Here is a 20,480-nt window from a genome sequence, read left to right on the forward strand (position 1 = left end):
CCTAAAGAATCATTGGCAGCTGCACGACTTTCCTTGTCCTGTTAGTCACTCATATCTAGAGGACTGAGTCCTCATTACAGTTCCATGGCGGACAGCTTGGGCAATATGCTGAAGCGGCCTCATCCCGAGGATGATGGCAGCAATTCTCAGAAAAGGACCCGTTCCAACGATGGATCGCCAGTGCCAGCTCAAGGAGGAGTTGCCTCCGGGAAGGTCGATATCGCAAAGATGGTAGCTGAAGCCAGAGCCAAGGCAGAAGCTGTGCGCGCACGCTTGCAAGCCGCGCATGGCGGCGCGAAACCCCCCGTTCCTCCGACAGAGGCGAGTCCCAGCCCGACACCACCGGCCCAGAGTCCCGCGATGTCTCGACTGGAACAAATGAAGGCCAGAGTGGCGGCAGCTACTGGAAGAGCCAATGCACCACCGCAACGGCCGCCCGCTCCTCCTCCGTCCCAGCAACCCGCCGGTTTTGATGATGATGGTCTATCCAAGGCTCGCGGAGGTCTCGACGTCGGTCTTCATCCTGCGCTGCTTTCCGATGCTCCGCTAGAGTTCCGTAGTGGGAGGGGTCGCCAGCAATACAAGCCAGGGAAGGACTTGTCCAACAAAAAGCGACTCGATTTGTCCGGGCCATCAATCGAGGAAATCAAAAACAACCCCTACTTCGACCCTAGTCTCGGTCCGAAGGCTACTGTTGCAAAGCCTCGTCAGACCCGAGAGCTCGTGTTCAACCAGAAGGGCAAATATATCCAGCAGGCAGCGGCCCTGCGCCGTCAGGCGCAGTTGGAGGCTATGAAGAAGCGTATCGCTGAGCGAGCACGCCAAGCCGGTATTGACGAGGACATGGATGTGGAAAAGAACTATCTTGTATCGGCTCCACCGGCTATTGAATGGTGGGACGAGGGTCTGGTCAATGGTGATTCTTATACCGCCATTGATGACCAGGCAAACCTCAAGATCGACACCCCTGATACTATCATTACTCGCTATATCCAACATCCTGTGCTCCTCGATCCGCCGCAAGAAAAGCATCAGCCCGTTCAAAAACCCATGTTTTTGACACCAAAGGAACAGGCGAAGATTCGTCGACAGCGCCGCATGGCAGATCTGAAAGAGCAGCAAGCAAAGATCAGACTGGGTCTGGAGCCGGCGCCGCCCCCGAAGGTCAAGAAGTCTAACCTGATGCGGGTTCTGGGCGAACAAGCCGTCAAAGATCCTACGGCCGTGGAGGCTCGTGTGACCAGGGAGATTGCGGACCGCAAAGAGGCACACGAGATCATGAACGAAGAACGCAAGTTGACCAACGAGCAACGGCACGAGAAGCTGGCAAGACAGCAGGAGAAGGATGCCGAACTCGGAATTCACACGTCTGTTTACCGAATTGACAATCTGGCGAGCGGCCGAAATCGTTTCAAGATCAGCAAGAACGCTGAGCAGAATGCTTTGACAGGAATCTGCATCATTCATCCAAAGCTCAATTTGGTGATTGTTGAGGGCGGTAAACATTCCATCAAGAATTATCGCAAGCTGATGCTCAACCGAATCGATTGGACCGAGAATCCCGGGCCGGGTGCTCCCAATGAGAAAAGCGAAGGCGAGCCCCTGTGGCTGTCTACTGAAGACGACAAGGGCGAACTACGCGACTTCAGTCACAACACATGCACTCTTCTTTGGGAGGGTCAGGCCAAGAACCGCGCTTTCAGGAGATGGCTCGGAGCTAGAGTCTGCGAATCCGACTCGGCTGCTAGGGAGACTCTCACCCGATCCAAAATGGAGAATTTCTGGACTATGGCTAAGAGCGCAAAGCCAGCCGAGTTCTAATATACCCCGACACTACACGATGCTTCTAAGACTATGCCTTACTATTCCGATTTGCTTTACAAGAAATCAGCCAAAGCTCGTCTCATTCTTCTTCATAGCCCTTGTGCGATCCATACATTTCATGCAACCAATATGTACTCTATCCTTGATACAATAACGAACCCTGAGATCTCATAAGAGGCCTAACCATAACTTTTATATAAAATCCGTAGAAAAACACGTTAACCCCGCTCCTATGCAAATGTCTGGTATTGAGATCATGCCGACAAAAAAAAGAAACTCGACCGCGAGAACCTAAGAAGGAGGTGGGCCCTGGTTTTGGTTCTGGTTGCTCAAATTCCGCAGCAGATCCAGCTGGGCTTTGACTTGATCAAAGTTCATAGCCGGGTTTTGCCCCTGGCCCTGAGCAGGAGTTTGCTGAGGCTGTTGGTATTGCTGTTGGTACTGCTGCTGCTGCTGCTGCTGTTGTTGTTGTTGCAATGCGGCAAGGAAGAATTGAGGGTTTATGTGCGCACCCTGAGGGACCGACTGGAAGGCGGGTTGTTGAGAGAAGGCCTGTGGCTGGAAGGGGAACTGGAAGGGGAATTGTGTCGGGGCTTGACCCTGGGGGTACTGTCCCTGCTGCGGCGCAAACTGTGGGTACGCAAATGACTGAGGCATTCCGTAGACAGGCTGCTGAGGCTGCTGAGGCGGGTAGGCTGGTTGGCTGTATCCTGAAGGCTGATGTTGAGGAGCTGCTGCTGGCTGAGCGTAGTTCGAGCTGCCACTCTGCTGGTGTTGAGGGCGGCGGTCCTGATCTCTTTCATGGGAGCCTCCGCGGCCTCTGCCGCCTCTTCCACGACCCCCACGGCCACGGTCATTGCCTCGGCCACGGCCTCTTTCGCTACGGAAAGCAGGTCCACGCTCGTTCCCTTCAATTGGCGCCTCACGGGCACCCATCATCTCGTGCAGGTTCTTAGGGCGAGCAAGAGGAGTGTAACCATCCTCACCTTCTTCATTGTCATAGTTGAGTTCGCTTTGGCTCAGTTTGGATGGTCCGGGGGTTTCTCTCTTGAATTTCCCGGCACCGCCACCTCTGGCTTCCTTTCTTTCCTGACGCTTCTGCTTCAGTCTCTTCTTGTAATCAGCCTCGGCCTCATCATCAGAGAACTCGATCTCGTCTTCGGCAATCTCCTCATCGTGGAAGTTCGAGGCATCGCTTCCCTTCAGGCCCTTCAGTGGCTGTGTGAAAACGAAGGTAGACTCGCTCTCCACGTAGAAGACAGACATATCTCTGACGATTCCTCGCTTCTGCACTTCCTCGGCGGTCGAGTACATGACAGTGTACAGAGGGTTCTCGACTCTGCCAAGAGTCTCGGCCACAACGCCAATGACTTCGCGGTTCTCGGAGCAGAGCAAAGAGCCCGACTCGAGGACTTGGTATTCTCCAGAGGTATTGGCTTCAATTAGGACCGCATTGTCAATGACAGTTTGAATTCTTCCAAGCAGCACAACCTTCATCTCGGGAGTAATCGTGATTTCCGGAATTGGCAGGACGTCTTCCACAACCTCGTTAGTCGAACGAATGACACCGCCGCTCTTGCCCTTGCCGTCGCCTTCATCATCAGATCCGCCTTCGGCAAGCATCAGAATGCGGGCCTGTTCTTCGGGGCTCAGAATGGGGTAGTCCTCATCGTCGCTGTCGGAGGAGTCTGAGGACGAGCTGTCTGAGGACGAAACATACGGGTCAGAGTCTTCCTCCCATTCTGGATGTTCCCCCTCCTCCTCCTCCTCCCCCTCTTCTTGTTTCTTGTTATCCTCTGGCGCAGCGGAGGTTTCATTCGCATTTTCGGTTTTGGTCTGCTCGTCCTTCATATCGACGTCCATGGCTTCGGAAGTAGCAGCAGAGTCCTTAGCCTCTGCGTGTGCAGTTTCGGGCTCTGTGGGTATATCGCCTCCCTGGTTGGCAGCGCAAACATTGGTTTCCTGCATGATCGGCTCGTTTGTAGACTGAACGGCGGGACTGACAAGGCCGAGTCCGGGGATCGTCGGGGCAGGCTCGGAGGTAGGTACAGTTTCAGTAGTAGTCGCATTCGCAAGGTCGCTCGATTCCATCACAGGAGTCCCTGACCCCACGGGAGTGTTGTAGAAATCACTGGCCTCGTCGGAAGTGCCGACGGGTGGCGTATCCATCATACAGGGTTTTTTGAATGGAGGGGCGTCGCCAGAGTCCACAGACCCGTTCGAAGGGTTCTGATGATCACTCATTATGTAGACAACGGAGTACCAAGAGAAATTTTCGAGGACTGTTGCGGTAGAGAGAAGCCAGAGAAAAAAGCGGCGCGGGAACTTTTTTTCGGATCTGCCAAAGTTGCCGTTGCGGTCGCCGGACAAGCTTTCGTTATCGCGTTATCGCGTTATCGTGTTCTTCAACATCTCCAACACGCAACGATGGCCGAACCTGAGAGAGTCTCATCGGGGCCTGCCCAACCTCGCACAAAAGCTCGGTATGTTATGAGATGATTGGGGCTGGGACTGAATTGGTCTATAGCTAATACTTCTCTTTAGCCCTCCTACGCCTCCTTTCTACCTCCCGTTGAATGTCGCCCTCTACCTCTGTCTTGTCGCCAATGGCCTAGCAGCATTTTTCTCGCCTATCCAGGACTGCGATGAGGTGTTCAACTTCTGGGAACCTGCACACTATCTGGATCATGGATACGGCCTGCAAACATGGGAGTATTCGCCCACATACTCCATCCGAAGCTGGCTCTACGTGTCGCTTCATGCCGTAGTGGGGAAGCTAGCATCATTGATGGTTCATACCAAGGCTGCTGAATTCTATACGATTCGGTTCTTCCTTGCTGTCTTCTGTGCTGCCTGCCAAACCAGATTGTATTCTGCGATCTGTCGATCCCTCAACCCCCGCATCGGCCTCATCTTCCTGATGATCACGGTGTTCAGCCCGGGTGTGTTCCACGCCTCGACAGCCTTCCTGCCGTCCACTTTCACCATGTACACATCGATGCTTGGTCTGGCGGCTTTCTTGGAATTCAAAGGTGGACCGAGGACGGCGCAGGGAATTATGTGGTTTGGCCTTGGTGCAATTGTTGGCTGGCCATTTGCTGGTGCCCTCGTCGTGCCTCTTCTTGCCGAGGAGATCATCATTTGCTTGATCTCTGGGTCCGTTGGATCACTCTTTGTCAAGATGTTCGATGGTGCTGTTAGGTGTCTTTCCATCATGGTGAGGACTAAACTTGTAACCACGTTGATTGTTCGTACCTCTGCTTAAACAGTTTTAGGTCCTCGAAGTTGCGGTCGACTACGCTTTCTTCAACAAGATTGCTCTGGTGCCCTGGAACATTGTCGCCTATAATGTGTTTGGTGGCGAAGACAAAGGACCTGAAATCTTTGGCACAGAGCCATGGACTTTCTATATCCGAAACCTGCTCTTGAACTTCAATGTCTGGTTTGTGTTGGCCATGCTGTCCGCTCCCCTTCTTCTCATCCAAAGTGTGTTCCGCTCTTCCGGTACGTCTTTCCAGGCGCTGTTCCGTTCGATCACGCTGGTCGCGCCGTTCTACATGTGGTTTGCCATCTTCACCATCCAGCCTCACAAAGAGGAGCGGTTCATGTACCCGGTATATCCATTCCTGGCTCTCAACGCGGCCCTCGCATTCCACACGATCTTGAGCTATCTCGGCTCTGGTAACCCCAAGGAACTTATTGGTCGTGTGCCGGCGAAATTGAAACTCGCTGCAGTCATGGCGGTCATCCTGGTGGCTTTCAATGCCGGTATACTGCGTATTCTGGGAATGGTGACCGCATATAACGCGCCACTGAAAGTCTTCGAGCCATTGCAGCAGGTGAATGTGGCTGAAACAGGAACTTCCGTGTGCTTTGGCAAGGAATGGTATCGCTTCCCGTCTTCATATTTCCTCCCGCACGATATGCGCGCCAAGTTTATCCGAAGCGAGTTCCGAGGTCTTCTCCCTGGTGAGTTCCCAGATGCGCCGAGCTATCTTGCTCGGCTAGACGGTGCCTCCCAGATTCCATCTGGCATGAACGACCTGAACATTGAAGATCCCAGCAAATATGTATGTGTAGCTTGTCATTTCATTCTCTCCCGTGCTAATCAACCAAACAGACCGATATCTCACAATGCTCTTTCCTGGTGGACACCTACTTTCCTAGTCGCCCGGCGACTGATTTGGAACCTCATCACGTGCTCGACGGGTCCCAATGGGAGACTGTATCATGTCAGAGCTTCCTCGATTCGTCTGAAACGGGACTACTGGGTCGGTTGATCTGGATTCCCAACCTTCCTTTCATACCCGCGCAGTTCCAACGGAAGTGGGGACAATACTGCCTCCTGCAACGGCGAGCCGACGCCACCATTGTCTAGATAGTATAGTTTGAGGTGAAGACTGTAACAAATGAACGATATACTCATTCATCACATTCTATGGCTGAAATCCGGGGAACAAGTCCATAGTTTCGCGTTACCCGATCGGGAGAAGAAATCCCTCCGAATGATAAGCAACCCCTCCCTGCAGATAACCCAATCAAACTTCTGGTTTCTCGGTGGCAGTAATACCTTCCATATGTGAGTAGTGCCTTCCATAGGCTCACAGTGTCTGGTTACATGCCGCCCCGGATCCAATCGCTTGATCTAGACGATGGGGAGGCCCCCTCTTTTTGAGACCCCGCGACGCAGATACCCAAACGGCTACTATGCCTCATTCTCGGTGGAGTAAGAGGCCCTCTCGCATCGGGCTAACGAGAAGGGCAGCTCGACGGAGAATCGGTGGTTATCGGTCTTGTTTCTCTGATAAGAATTGTTATCGTCAGTCGTTGCCATCATACGTTGATCCTACTATCTGGATATTGCTCTTCTTGATTCGCTTTAACCGGAAAGCCCCAAGGTATGCGACTGGATCCATGAATCCATGAAATAAGCAACATCTCCACCTATACTTCCCTTGTCCAAAAACACCTTCTCTGTAACAGCTATTATCATGACGACCGAGACCCTCCGGGGAACTCTCCTCTCTATAGCCCCGACCAAAGAGGTTGTCGGCGTCTTCCTCATTCTGAATATTTTTGCATGGCTCGTTGTTCGTGTTTCCCAGAGATGGATGGCTTCCGGTCAGACGACTAGAGCTGCGACGCCGGATCTAGAGAAGCCGGCTTCAAGAGGAAAAGTCGCAAGAGTGCCGGGCAGTAAGTAAATTCTCGTTACATATAACCGTCTTACATTAACATGATCAATAGCATGGCTTGCATCTGACTTCAAGAGACCAACTGCACCACCATACCCGGACTGGGATGTCCACACCTCCAAGCCGATCCCGTATCGGCCTTTCAGATATGGCCCGTTAGTCAATCTCAATCAACTCCTGGTCTAGAATTCCACCTCTAACATTTACCAGAAAATACTTTGTGACTTTAGGTCTCCGAAGCATGAAATGGAACGAATGGATCGGTACGCTTTCTCATAAGCGGCAGTATCGAATGCCAATTAATGTCTTCATCCAGAGCTCGACAACCACTATCTCAAATACCACGCCGACAAGAAGAAGCGTCTAGAAGAACGTGGCGATAAATGCTACGGTACAGCGCCAGAAGCAATGAATGGAGCCATTGAGCTATTAGAGGAACTGTAAGTACCTCTCTGACTAAAGCTCCCTGAGACCCGGTATACCGAAAGAAAGCTAAAGCACGTCTCAGATGCGAATACCTTCCCGAGCGCTACCCAACTATGTTCCAAAAGACCCCTACGGGAATAGCCAACACGGTGACCAATGAAACCTTCAACATAACCCAACGCCCACTTGCCGAAGACCCAATGGCAATGGCAGCACGTCTAGTCCAAGACGACCTCGCGCTGATGTTCGAGCGTGCCGACGGCGAATACTACCTCCTTGCCGGCGCAATCCTCCTCGCCGGATTCTGGCGTCTAAGCGACAAATTTGGCATGCGACTATCAGAAATCCACACATCCGGCGACGTGCCTCAGTACCGAGAGAAACTGGAGAAGGGAATGATGAACTTCTTCCGCAGACTGACTCCCGAAGAGCCCGTTGTACGAAACAATTACTTCATTCAGGTTGATGATAGTCTAGCGTGGTCGCACAGTATCGGGCCTGAAGACGCAGAGCTGGTATCATGGAGTACGGCGGAGAAGAATAAGGCTATTGAAAATCACTTTTTCCGATCTGAGAGGCAGAGTTTGAGACGGTTGCCTAAAACTGGGGCTGTGGTGTTTACGATTCGGACGTATTTCGAGCCGATTACAGACATTGTGAAGGAGCCGTTTGTACCTGGGCGGTTGGCGTCTGCAATTCGGAGTTGGGGGGATGATGTTTCTAGGTATAAGGGGAAGGAGAAGTACGAGGAAGTGTTGTTGGAGTATTTGGATCAGAAGCATAAGGAGCAGGTTGAGAGTGGGTTGGCTATTGAAAAGGAGGATGATGTTCGGAGTTATCCTCTTTGATGTTGCATAGCCTTGTTTCTATGTTTTTATATTGTACATGAATTATGGTGCAGAATATGAACGGGTCGGCCTTGCCCTAGTAGTTAACGTGTCTATGTGAATGAGAGCAGGGAGTTTGAACATTGCCAATGCTACATGGTGTGGTTCGTCTCAGGCAGCAAAGGCAGAAGCTCGTCTGCTGTTGCGTCTTGCGTAGTCCAACTCCCGTTCTTGGCGCCAGGAGCATTCGTCACGAAACTCGCAGATGCGACATTTCCATGCATCCATGATGTTGACGCCGCGAGGGTCACGCGAGCCACGCCACCACTCCATCTGATCATCGATATAGGATGTCATGGTTGCAGGATCATAGAGGAAGGACCTGCTGCCCAGAACTCGACGCTCGAGATCGGCAGTGGGAGCCGAGGACAGATACCGAGCCGTTAGAACTGGTGATAGGAGTGTGGGGTATTCTGCGAGTAATTCTGGCTGGGTATGTGAAGGGATAGAAGGGGCCACAGGTTCCGTTGTTGGGATCGATGGAAGAAAAGTGAGGCGGATTTGGTCTTTCATGTAGCCCCATAGACTGGACAAAGTGCCATGAGTCGAAAGAATGCTAGTTGAACCCTGGCTAGATTTTGGAAGATTTGAGCCACTCTCGGAGCCTTGAGAAACCATTCTTGCATCTTCTGGGGTAGGTGGGCTATCAATGTCAAATTCCTGGGAAGACATTGTGTCGAAGAATTCGTCATTCAGTTCGCCGACTTCAGAGATAAAAGCTTCAGTAAAATGCCGTTCTGGATCCAGATCATAGCGTGCCGCAAGCAAGTCCATCGTAACATCGTCGCTCGTGATAAGGCGATTAAGCATGTGATAATAGAGTTGTAATTGGAGAAGAGTGGGACGGAAAGACGTGCTCTTAACCGTGGGAACCGAGCCACTCGCTTTAGTCTTGACGTCGGTCATATAGATTCTCGGCAAATTATAGACGGTCGGCGAGTTTTCTTCAACCGGTGCGTCTACCATGGGCTCTTCTTGGCCTAGGTCCGAGAGTCTTTTTCCACCCTGTGAGGAAGACAACAAGAAGTCAGATAGGGACATCTGATACTCCGGCAAGGCAGCCCGCGATGTTGCCGCTTTTGAATAGTGGCTAGACGCTGTAGCCTCAAGCTCTGAATCGGGGCATTCATAAGACAGCTGATCAATAACCCCATTGACCAACTCTCCATCAACCAAGCCCCAAATCTCCAGCTCGCGGGTGACGCCAAACTCACGTAGCATGCGCAATCCCTGGATCACATTCCATATCCTCAGCGCCCAAGCATCCTCCCTGGTAGTAATGTCCACAGGAACAGTCGTGTATATCTCGTCCTCAAGAGTCTTGTGCACGACACTCCCCTTCTTCATAGCAGAAGTCCTCCTCTTCCTGCCATGCTTGGTCAAGGTATACCAATATTGTAATTCACACCATGCAGGCGAGACGAGATCCGTCACGGAAAAGGCCTTATGAGGCGGTCGTCGGAAGCGTTCTACAGGTGATCGAGGATCTACCGTAGCATCCGCCTGCTCATGTTGTGTCCATTCGCGCTCGCGCATTGCCATGCGCTCTCGTTCTCGTTCTCTACCTTCCTTTGAACTGGGATGCTCCACTAAACGCTTCGGATATCCCCATGTTAGCCTGACACATCAACCACATGACCCAAGCTGAGAAATTTGAGGACACTCATACCAGACGGACTATTCCTGTTGATTGCATCCTGACTTGATCTCCCCGCCATAACATTGGACGTGGACCTAGTCCACGTTCGCTGATTTGACTGATTCCATGGCGAACGAGACGATTCCCAGCCCAGCACTTTAGGCACTCGGACGCCGCGGGGATCCTCAACGCCATCTTCAATGTCCGCGACGAGCGCCGCGAGGATAGCCGGTTGTGGAGGTTCGATATCAGTGGGGTCAGGTGTAGAGACTGCAAGTGCGTCCTCGATCAAGGGGACGGTAGGATTCGGTGTGGAAGTAAGAGTGGCGACGGTCGCGTGTTCCGCGACGGCTTTCGAGAGCAGCTCGTTCAGCAAGTCCTCTACGTCGGGCGTGAAGTCAGATCCGTAGTCACTGGAGTCTGGATCCTCAGGCTGAGACCCTTGCGGTGGGCAGGACATGCCTGCGACGGTGGAAGGGGCTCATTTCCTGTATGGTATGAGAAGTTGAGGGATTCGCGTTGAGGAAGACGCGGAATGCGTCATCGCGAGAACAGATGAGGTAACTGCATTGGGAATTCCCGCCTCACTATTGGTCGCATCGTTGTCTATACACTCTACAGATCTATCATTGAATTGAAAGCGAGAGAAATGAAATCTATAATAATCGTCTAAGCTTGGTATATGCCAAAGTGCATCGCTTTGAGAGAAATAACAGCCCCAACCCAACGCCGCTAGTGTCAAGACAAAGAATCTATACAAGAATGCCCGAATCAAATCACAATTCTATAACTCATGCAGTGCCCGCTGCAGCAATCATACCCCCAGTCATTGGCCTCGATACAACAGACGCACCCTCCTCGGCCGCAAGTTCAGCCGCAAGAACCTCACGGGCCGCCTTTTGGTTCAACCAACTCAAGTAGGTCTGCCAACCGACTGCAATAACTCCGGAGAATACATTGCGGAACTGCGCCGGCACATACATGAAGCTGAAAGCCGTCACGGCCGGCCAGAGCTTGACGCTGTTGGTGACACTGACGGGGAGAGCCTTCTTCAGGCGCTCCCAGGTTTCCTCTAGAGATGCGCCGGCTAGAAGGGAATGCATGCTGAAGAAGTATGTGTTAAACACCGGCGTGAAGCATATCTGCTGCACGATGACCTTGGTCAAGACCGAGAGAATTTTGGACGAGTAGTTGAAATGATTGTGGAGGAACATGAACCTAAGTGTCTCAAGTTAGTCATTTTGCATCGAATATAGCTATGGTATGGACTGCTTCAAGACTGGATCTCCTCAAGGTTGACTCACCAGTTATATGACGGGATACTAGACCCCGTTCCAACAATTAAGTGTCGTACCGTTCGCCATGGATCATATCCACCACGCCGCTCCTCCTTGTCATCCTCGTCCTTGGACTCATCTTGCTCACCCTTCGCCGGTGGGGGTGCCTCCGAGGGGAAGAAAAGCTGTGCGCTCAAGTCTCCGCATAGATAAATGATAACCGAACTGTACAACTGCGTTGTATAAGGCTTACGCTCCTGCACGCGGGAGTACCACCTCCCAAACCGTCCCAGCGGGCCCGCACTGATAACATCGCGCAATCCCCTCTTCGTAACAGCAGTCGCTGCAGCAGGTGAGGTCGCTGCACCAGCAGCACCAGCAGCAGTGTTCACAGGTTGGGCCGAGGGTGTAGCTGAGGGCGATTGTGACGGGGACGAGGAAGGAGAAGTGGACTGGGACGATTTCGCAGGCGCATTCTTGTTCACCAGTAATCCACCCTCAATGATCTCCCCCTCTGTGGGTGGCTCGGGTTTGGAGTGCGAGGAATTGTGCCGTGGCTGTCGCACTCGCCGCAGCGGAGATCGGACTCCAGGGGTGATCGGTCGCGGTCTGGTCGCAAACGCAGTCGCCTGGGCGCCGAGTCCCTTCTGGAAGAGGCTCATATCCAAGACCCAGATAGGCGCATCTATAGTCTATCGTCTATCGTCGTGGCGCCGACAAAGAATAAAGAACAAACACAACCGAAAATGGCCGAGTTATCGGGGATCTGTTCCGATCGTGGCGATAAGCACGAAAACAGCGACAACCGGACTGTGTCTCCGAAACGAGTCGTTTGCTAAGGGGTACAACTGGTAAAGTGAAAGAGAGTATAGAACAGTCACGACCGATTTGTGACTAAGGCCCGATTAAAAATCAATCGGGGACAGGAAGCGCATAAGGAGCTCGGCATATCGGCAATCGGACAAGGCGAGTGCCGTGATTCGACTATGTATAACTCCGCTTCGCAGAGTCATCTACTAGTATAAATTGTATCCAAGTATTTCCATTATTCGAGCCATAACCAATGATGACTCCAGATCTATATGCAATGAGGCCCGTAAATACATAAAATCATCCCCACGGGGAGAGCAGGGTATAAATATCAACAAAACGCGAGCGGGCAGTGGTGCACCGCACGATGCAAAAAAAAAAGAAAAGAAAAGAAAACAAAGCTGCGAGGGGTAGTTTTTTGGGTATGTGGTGAGGAAATAAGCACTAATATTATCGAAGGCGCGTGTACTGCGGCGGGGATATAAATTATTTGAAGGACTCGCGAGTGTTGACTCTATCAACATCGTACGGGTTGCCTTCGTAGGTGGGGGCACGATGCAATGTGCTTGCGGCAGTGCAAGCAGAAGCAGTCGAATAAGCACGGCTGCGGATGCGTTCAGTCGGCAGAGCGTCAACATGGGAGTCGGACTCGCTCGACAGCGATTCCTCTGGCACAGGGGCCTCGGTGCGATCGAACTTGACTTCCTCTTTCTCCTCCTCCTCGGGACCGGCCTTGGCCTGTTCCTGGATCTTGCGCATGAATGCCTCTGACTGAGCGGCGAACTTGCAGCGCTGACGGATCGCGTTACCGTACTTGTAGAACAGGAAAGGGAAGGGCACGCAGGCGAGAGCGAGGAAGGCGGGGATTGAGGAGGCCCAGTGGATACCCAGATTGTTAAACATGTAGGTGGTGAACAATGGGAAAGCGGCACCGAAGAGGGAACGCAGAACAGAATTGGCGGCCAGAACGGAGGCAGCGAAGATGGTGTAGGCGTCGATGAGATAGTTCATGATACCGAGGAAGACAAGCACCATTCCAAATCCGAACGGCGCACCGGCAATGATACTGACGATCCAATGGATGGAGGGGTAGTTGGTCCACGCAAACCAGAACAGACCGACAGGAATGCAGATAGAAGCAATCATTGTAGGTGGGAGGCGGGCCTCTGGGGGTGCGAATCCGCCATGCTTATCCTGAGTCTTGATATACCGCTTGTTGTCCCAAAGGCTGTATATCACAGCAGCTAGCATGCCGACCATGATACCCAGGAAAGCCAAACCTCCAACACCCTGGTTCCAGCCGCGTCCTTGCTGGTAGACAATCGGGAAAGCGGCAAACATCATATAGAGGGTACCATACACGATAGCCATGTACAAAGACAACAGGAAGACAATGGGCTCGCGGAACAGGAGAACCCACGGGCGAGACAACGCAATCTTGAACGAATCCTTCAGTGCAACCTTACCTTGGTCAATCTCAATTTTGCTGCGGTAGACCTTGCCCGAGAGCTTAGAGAGCCTCTCGGCACGCTTGCGCAGAAGCACAGGCGCATAGGTCTCCGGAATAAGCAAAGTGCCGATAATCCAGACAGCGCCCGAGAAAGCAGCCAGGAAGCCCATGACCCATCTCCAGCCGGCGTTCATACCGAGGAAACCACCAATGATGGGACCGAGGACAGGACCGAGGAAAGGTGCAGCAGCAAAGACACTCATCGCAACACCTCGCTGCTTAGCGTGGAACATATCAGCGATGACACCTCCGGCATTGGTGAGAGGTGAAGATCCAAAGGAACCGGCGAAGAAACGAAGAATGATCAGGGTCCAGGAATTCTGGGCACCAGCGGTACCAGCATTGAAGGCAGTAAGGGCGGCGTAGGTGGTGAAGAAGAGGATCTGGCGGCCAAACAACTCACTCAAAGGAGCCCAGAGCAGCGGTCCGATCTGGATCATGTTAGTCAATCTGCTAAAAGCTATATTGCTGCGCCTCAGGTAAACTTACAGCGAAACCCAAGACGAAGAGCGAGACACCGAGCGTGGCCAGTTCCTCTCCAATGCTGAACTGCGCCATAATCTCTTCAACACCTCCAGTATAGGCTGAGGAAACCAGCGCCACAGCCAGCGTCGCAATAGCGACAAGCATCGTAAAGGACCATTTCTTGAACTCGCTGAAGTTCATGGGGTTGCGCGGGTCGTTGGGAATCCATGTCACAGCATAGGGGTCGTCTTCTGTACCGGAGCCGGGGTAAGGGTAGTCGATAATTTCCTGTGTCACGACGCCCTGATCAAAGACCAGACGGAAGTATGGAATCTTGGTGGGGGCAGTGTGCTCGATCTTTTCAGAAGCATGGAACTCCTGATCGTCGGCCGCCATGACGGGCAAACGGTTGTATTGTATAGTCGACACTTGAGATCGAAAATGCGACAGAGGTGTGTCAAAAGTGGAGGAAAGAGCGAAGAACGCTGTGGATTATGTATGTGGACCTTTCACAATTGTTTGCGGAGAGACCCGATGAGGGGAATAAATATGCCGGATTCGGATACTGAGTGGATGGCCGGTGAGGTAACGGGTGTAATTATGATAATGGAGGCGAATATAAAGATGAAGATCCAACAAAACTCGGTTCCAGGGTATTGCCCCCTTTTCATATACGATCTGGATGATTGCCCAGTTTCGTGGCGCTTTTTTTTCTCTTATGAACCTGGGATGACCAAGTGCGGATGTAGGCCGAGAATAGGTATTAGGACCAGTGGGCATACATAAATCATGCATATCCTTACGAATAAGCGTCCCAGAAACAAGAAAAACCGGAGCGTTGCCCTATTCCATCCATGGGGAGAAAAGTCTGGAGCTTTCGAAAACTGGGTCAGTGGGGCCGTCCTGAACCCGAGACTATACTCAGTACTATTTATCCGCTACACAATGAAGCATGATGGGCCTCGGAGAACCCCTTCTAACACATATTCTTTGCAAAATGCGTTCGCTTGCAATGATGTTTTATTTGCCATAGGCAAGTTGATCACAGAACAAAAATTATCAAACGATGACGCAAACAACCACGCGACATGCACGAGTCAGTGTACTTTTATGCACAATATGCATAAATGGCTGCACAACCCGGGTGGTCGGCACGATCCTGAAACCAAGACTTGGCATTTTGCTCTATGAAACTCTTATCGCCTGATTAGATTGACTTTCTACATGCACGAAATACACAAGGAATCGACTCGTCAGATAAAATAATGACCTGAATTTCTAGAGTTCGCTATGAATTCAAATGCCTGTATGAGAGAAAGTAGGATGTATCCCAGCCTGACACAATGATACTGATCTTCGATCAACTCGAGACGGCGAAGACGGAGCAATCTTACAGTAGGCTCTGGGCTCCCCTGATCTGTGCAAGGGCCACAGCCGTCTCCGAACCGTTGCATTGTGCGGTTTGCCGGACTTGGGGTCAGCTCCTAATCTCCGGGGTTGGGCCGCTTACTGCAGCAAGATTATCAATCACACACTGTTTTCTAGCGCCGTCCAGTGGGTTTTTTTTTCTCTCGGATGGCTGGTCATCAATCACCCTCCATCTTATGTCAGTATAATGAATGCATGATATACATTGTCAGCGCACAAGATGTTAGCGTTTTTCATAACTTAGTCTCCACCGGTATATCTCCCTATAAGTCTCCTCATGCATATCTCGTATTAGGTAGTGGAGGCTTTCTGTTGCTGCCTAACAACCCCACAGGCTGTTCGGGTTTATCTCGGGATGTATTCGAGCCGACGATAGGCCCTTAGGCTCGATATATACCTTATGCCTGAAGGTGGCCGCAGCGGCAAAGGCATCTAAGGTATCAGGAGCTAATCTTTCTAATATTATACTGACCATGACCCGCACAATCAAGGCTCGGTATACAGAATATTAACTTTACAAACTTGTGAGATCAATCAGTCAAATCTGGGCTAAGGATCCAAGGAGGGTACGAGGAACCGACACCAAATTTAGAGTGGCGCCAGATTTCCAAGGCGTCAATAAGTCCAAAATCGAACCATATTTTTAATCTTCGAGCCTTAGAAGCGTACCCAGTCAACCCCAAGCAGCGTGTGACTCAGAGTCCAGATCACGCGCCTGGCACTCTTTCAAAAAACCTGGAAGAAACCAAGTCAGTCAGCCAACGTCCCACTACCCAGGAGTCACAAGACAGAACAGGCCACACTCTGAATCACCAAATCCATCTCGCCACCATTTCCTGGCTCTGAGATAGACCCTAAGATAGTTCCTTGCACAAGTCCCAAGTGTCTTACAAATGCATGACTCCACATTGAGGCCACAGACTTCTTTTGAAATAAACTCCTAAATCCGATCTAAACTACCCCTAATCCTAAACCCGGGTCCTAGATCAGGGACCATCCCGAATCCGCCCTACGGCGTCGCCGACCGAACCATGACGCCGCGTGGCAAAAAAGCCCCGGCCGCAAATTCCTTCAAGTCTCAAGCCACCACTGGTCAAATTTTTCTTTAGGGCCCGAGTCAAAGTCTGCCTCAGGCCATTTAGGCCATCAACGGGGCTGGTGCGGGTGCACAAGCTGGTAACCCCACTTGGTGAGCGGTGTTCATGGAAAGGGTTTGAACTGAGGATGAACTGATCTCGATCAATTTGGGGGGTTATTCGCTTCGAAGCTATATTAAAATAATCTACTTGAGCTCTGCAATCGATCTATCTAGTTTTTATTCATTTCCGACCACTGTATCACAAAAGATCAGAGATAGAACATCGAGCTCCTTGTACTCGTTCGCCGATGACGTCTGGAGCCTAGACCCAAAGCCTATGTCCCTGCAGCTGCAGGGACCAAGAGCCTGAGGCAGATACCCCGTTCAGGCATGCTTGATCGTCTTGATTGATCCTGGCATCGGAGACGTCTGCATAGGTATTGAGCGGTCGTGATACGACGGTTGCCTGGGCATGCATTCCCGTTGCGGTCGCGGGGGCAGCGAGGTGCAGGCATGGAGATGAACCCCTCGATACGGGTGTCGCGAGGGCAATGATCTTGATCAGTACGTGGAGATCAATGAAGCATGTACAGCCTGTGTAGCATCATAGTCCAGAAAAGAGCCTACTGTTCTTTGTGTAGAGCTGGAAGGGTGGAATTGGAGTGAATATGGAGGATTCTTCGCTACCTCTGAATAGCTTCAATTTCTCGGTGCTCGCTGTAGATACAAGGTACAACACAAAGAAAGGGCACAACTAGCGCGATTATGACGCTGAGATGGCCGCTGGAAAATCCCACAAGGGACATGCGAGAGAAAGGGTAGCCCCAATTGAATGCCTTCGCGTCGACCTCACGCGACACGTCCGTTGAGCGACCGCAACGCGGTCAGATCACAACACGTTTACTGTTTAGGAGTTACAAGGAAAGAAGTGGGTTGAATCATAGAAGATCGCATTTCAGCGTCTATGTCATGAGCTGGTGCTCGCTAAGACACCATTAAAAGAACTAAATGTACATGCCCATGACTTCCATCTCACCGGGGCCCCAGCGAGGAATGGCAAGTAGCATTGATCACGCGGTGAGAAAAAGCAAATTCAGAAACAACCCGGTTCCGAAACCCATTTGATATTTGAAAGCAGACCCATCATGTTAATCGCCGATAGTCATGAGAAAAAGCAGAAACCCCTGATCGCCATCCCGGAAGTGTCAAGAAAAACAACCACTCTTAGAAAGACATCTAAGAGCGCTCGCCACGGAGGCGGCGGGCCAGCTGGATGTCCTTGGACTGGATGGTGACACGCTTGGCGTGGATGGCGCACAAGTTGGTGTCCTCGAACAGGGAGACGAGGTAGGCCTCAACGGACTCCTGGAGAGCACCGATGGCAGAGGACTGGAAGCGGAGGTCGGACTTGAAGTCCTGGGCGATCTCACGGACCAGACGCTGGAAGGGGAGCTTGCGGATCAGAAGCTCAGTGGACTTCTGGTAGCGACGGATCTCACGGAGAGCGACGGTACCTGATGAAGATTGTTAGGAACCATGTTGAGTGATACATGTATGAATCATGAGCTGACATACCGGGCTTGTAGCGGTGGGGCTTCTTGACACCTCCGGTGGAGGGGGCGGCCTTGCGAGCGGCCTTGGAGGCGAGCTGCTTACGGGGAGCCTTGCCACCAGTGGACTTACCTAAGAGGAAGTTAGTATGATGTTGTTGTGAAAAAGGGGGGGGGGGAGCGCGTCACGCGTCACTGTGATCTGAGCGATGTGAAGGTTACCCGATTTGGGAAACCACTACATCTTCAGGAAAGCGACGGTGACGACGACAGCGACAGCGAGGTTGGAGGAACTCACGGGCAGTCTGCTTGGTACGAGCCATCTTATTTGAATAAGATTCGATGGAATCTGAATAAAATTTGATGAAAAGTGAAGTTGGTCGATGAAGGTTGTCGATGGATGGAGGAGGGAAGAAGGAGGCGGGTGGGGGAAGGTATTTGTACTGAGTCTGAGGGGTGGTGATCTGACACAGATAGGGACGGCGAATCACAGAGCCAGTTTGCGGATCACGAAAAAGGTGCGCACTGCTGAGTCTTTTGTTCTGGCCTTCTGATTGGCCCACCCAAGTATCTAAGCGAGGGGCCCGACATGGGCCAATCAGAAGCCAGGATCAGACCTGTAGAATGCCATCGGGTCCTTCCTTTGATCTCCATTACTAGGGAGGTTGGGAGGCTGATCTGAAGGGTCTATGGTATTTGCCAGGCAAAAGGAATGCATTCTGATCGGGATTCTGATCTCGATCAGTATGTTAGGGATCAACTGGAATCATGATCAGAGTGACCTCTGCAGGCAAGCATCTCGGCCTGGGGCATCCGGCAGATCACGCCAGTCTGTTTGGATCCTGCATTCCCATTGGTTGATCCACCCACTAGCGTGTGATTCCAACTCCCCGCGTATCATCCGTCCTTTCATACAAATATCCCATGCCCCATTCCCCTTCTCTACTTTTCCCCCCAACCATCACTCTACGACAACTTTGACTTCAAGTCAACTCCACTCTCTCTCCCCAAAACCAACCACTTTTTAATAACCTTCATCATGTCTGGACGTAAGTTTCCATCGTCTCGCTCCGTCTCATCTCATTTGACGCGTCTTTCTAACGCGTCTTCTCTCTTCAGGTGGTAAGGGTGGCAAGGGTCTCGGCAAGGGTGGCGCCAAGCGTCACCGCAAGATCTTGCGTGACAACATTCAGGGTATCACCAAGCCCGCTATCCGCCGTCTCGCTCGTCGTGGTGGTGTCAAGCGTATCTCCGCCATGATCTACGAGGAGACCCGCGGTGTCCTCAAGACCTTCCTCGAGGGTGTCATCCGTGACGCCGTCACCTACACTGAGCACGCCAAGCGCAAGACCGTCACCTCCCTCGACGTTGTCTACGCTCTTAAGCGCCAGGGCCGCACCCTGTACGGTTTCGGTGGTTAAGCGTTGTCTGTCTGTTCACTTTTTTTCCGGGCTTCACGGTATGATGGGACGTTGGGGTGTTCTCTGATTTTTTACAATCGTCATGGGTCTCTGGGTTTGCTTTTTTTACACGACTACCAATTTTCGCGTCCCTATGGGTCGGCCATTCCTGTATCATAGCGGCCTCTTAACAATACGGCTGACGCCTTCGTGGCGGGATCCAAACTTCTCTAGGAAGTGGTCCAGATACCAATACAATTACTAAACATTCAAACAAACCAATTCTTCCTCTTTAAATGGGTTCTTCTGTATTGTTCACGCGTTGTTGTGTTCCGTCTGGTCTTGTCACGCGGTGTTGTTTACCGGCGCGTCGAGTCCGGGTCCACTCTCAATACCAGGCTCGGTCAATCATCGCCAACTTATAATTCATATCTGCGTGGTATTCATTCAATGTCATCTAGTAATCAATGTTAATTTTCATTCACTCCTTCTCTGCATTGTTGTATTGTGTACCTTGTAAGACTTATATCAAATCCAGTGTCGCATAGTTACATCTTCTGTACCCTGTATACCGGCATAACCCTGTTGATCTTGACTTGTTTCTTTCGCTGTGTGTATTAGAAACTTCGGGATAGAATATACCATCACCGGGTCTGCTTTTGAAATCAATTCAAAAAATAATTGCTTGGTTGAAAAATGAAAAGTATGTTAACTCAGTATATCTGGATTTTGATGCGGTCGATAGTGTGGTAGAGGTGTATAGAGCAAAGAATATATAACTATAATGAAGAACACCAACATTCATATGGAAATCGAACAGATGCGTCAAAATTGCCGAAAACCCGGTCGAAGTGTAATTAAAGATTTATCTGTATCTATATGCCTGCTTTGTCCCATCGGAATGGTTGAAGTGATGCTGTGGGAAGCTATTGAATCTCAGCACTTGGGTTGAACCCCGACCGGGGTTTCAACTGGGGTTCAACTTTGCTTG

General features: G+C 51.3%; 9 protein-coding genes across 9 annotated transcripts; 4 read left to right on the forward strand and 5 right to left on the reverse strand.

Moving 5' to 3' along the window:
* Positions 1–84: 84 nt before the first annotated feature.
* N7443_001341 (U4/U6-U5 snRNP complex subunit PRP3) lies at positions 85–1,821 on the forward strand (the record flags this gene model as incomplete). Its single annotated transcript, XM_056881397.1, has 1 exon — positions 85–1,821. One exon carries the CDS (start codon positions 85–87, stop codon positions 1,819–1,821), a length of 1,737 nt encoding a protein of 578 aa, XP_056746635.1.
* A 294-nt stretch (positions 1,822–2,115) lies between these two features.
* Positions 2,116–4,068, reverse strand: N7443_001342 (RNA-binding snoRNP assembly protein NAF1; the record flags this gene model as incomplete). Its single annotated transcript, XM_056881398.1, has 1 exon — positions 2,116–4,068. The coding sequence occupies one exon, from the start codon at positions 4,066–4,068 to the stop codon at positions 2,116–2,118; it is 1,953 nt and encodes a 650-aa protein (XP_056746636.1).
* Positions 4,069–4,251: 183 nt separating this feature from the next.
* Positions 4,252–6,202, forward strand: N7443_001343 (dolichyl-P-Man:Man(6)GlcNAc(2)-PP-dolichol alpha-1,2-mannosyltransferase; the record flags this gene model as incomplete). The annotated part of the gene is made up of 4 exons (XM_056881399.1): positions 4,252–4,307; positions 4,369–5,041; positions 5,100–5,894; positions 5,945–6,202. 4 exons carry the CDS (start codon positions 4,252–4,254, stop codon positions 6,200–6,202), a joined length of 1,782 nt encoding a protein of 593 aa, XP_056746637.1.
* A 613-nt stretch (positions 6,203–6,815) lies between these two features.
* On the forward strand, positions 6,816–8,293 carry N7443_001344 (heme-dependent oxidative N-demethylase family protein; the record flags this gene model as incomplete). The annotated part of the gene is made up of 5 exons (XM_056881400.1): positions 6,816–7,020; positions 7,072–7,174; positions 7,230–7,282; positions 7,336–7,459; positions 7,528–8,293. The coding sequence occupies 5 exons, from the start codon at positions 6,816–6,818 to the stop codon at positions 8,291–8,293; spliced, it is 1,251 nt and encodes a 416-aa protein (XP_056746638.1).
* A 150-nt stretch (positions 8,294–8,443) lies between these two features.
* N7443_001345 (exonuclease V) lies at positions 8,444–10,431 on the reverse strand (the record flags this gene model as incomplete). The annotated part of the gene is made up of 2 exons (XM_056881401.1): positions 8,444–9,928; positions 9,994–10,431. The coding sequence occupies 2 exons, from the start codon at positions 10,429–10,431 to the stop codon at positions 8,444–8,446; spliced, it is 1,923 nt and encodes a 640-aa protein (XP_056746639.1).
* Positions 10,432–10,762: 331 nt separating this feature from the next.
* Positions 10,763–11,910, reverse strand: N7443_001346 (Mpv17/PMP22 family protein; the record flags this gene model as incomplete). Its single annotated transcript, XM_056881402.1, has 2 exons — positions 10,763–11,189; positions 11,276–11,910. 2 exons carry the CDS (start codon positions 11,908–11,910, stop codon positions 10,763–10,765), a joined length of 1,062 nt encoding a protein of 353 aa, XP_056746640.1.
* Positions 11,911–12,544: 634 nt separating this feature from the next.
* On the reverse strand, positions 12,545–14,429 carry N7443_001347 (MFS transporter; the record flags this gene model as incomplete). Its single annotated transcript, XM_056881403.1, has 2 exons — positions 12,545–13,999; positions 14,058–14,429. 2 exons carry the CDS (start codon positions 14,427–14,429, stop codon positions 12,545–12,547), a joined length of 1,827 nt encoding a protein of 608 aa, XP_056746641.1.
* A 3,346-nt stretch (positions 14,430–17,775) lies between these two features.
* Positions 17,776–18,412, reverse strand: hhtA (histone H3; the record flags this gene model as incomplete). The annotated part of the gene is made up of 3 exons (XM_056881404.1): positions 17,776–18,053; positions 18,115–18,222; positions 18,388–18,412. 3 exons carry the CDS (start codon positions 18,410–18,412, stop codon positions 17,776–17,778), a joined length of 411 nt encoding a protein of 136 aa, XP_056746642.1.
* A 716-nt stretch (positions 18,413–19,128) lies between these two features.
* N7443_001349 (histone H4) lies at positions 19,129–19,510 on the forward strand (the record flags this gene model as incomplete). The annotated part of the gene is made up of 2 exons (XM_056881405.1): positions 19,129–19,138; positions 19,209–19,510. The coding sequence occupies 2 exons, from the start codon at positions 19,129–19,131 to the stop codon at positions 19,508–19,510; spliced, it is 312 nt and encodes a 103-aa protein (XP_056746643.1).
* Positions 19,511–20,480: the final 970 nt, after the last annotated feature.

This window comes from Penicillium atrosanguineum (assembly GCF_028827265.1).
Source record: "Penicillium atrosanguineum strain IBT 20685 chromosome Unknown utg000001l_segment0_segment0, whole genome shotgun sequence".
NCBI lineage: Eukaryota > Fungi > Ascomycota > Eurotiomycetes > Eurotiales > Aspergillaceae > Penicillium > Penicillium atrosanguineum.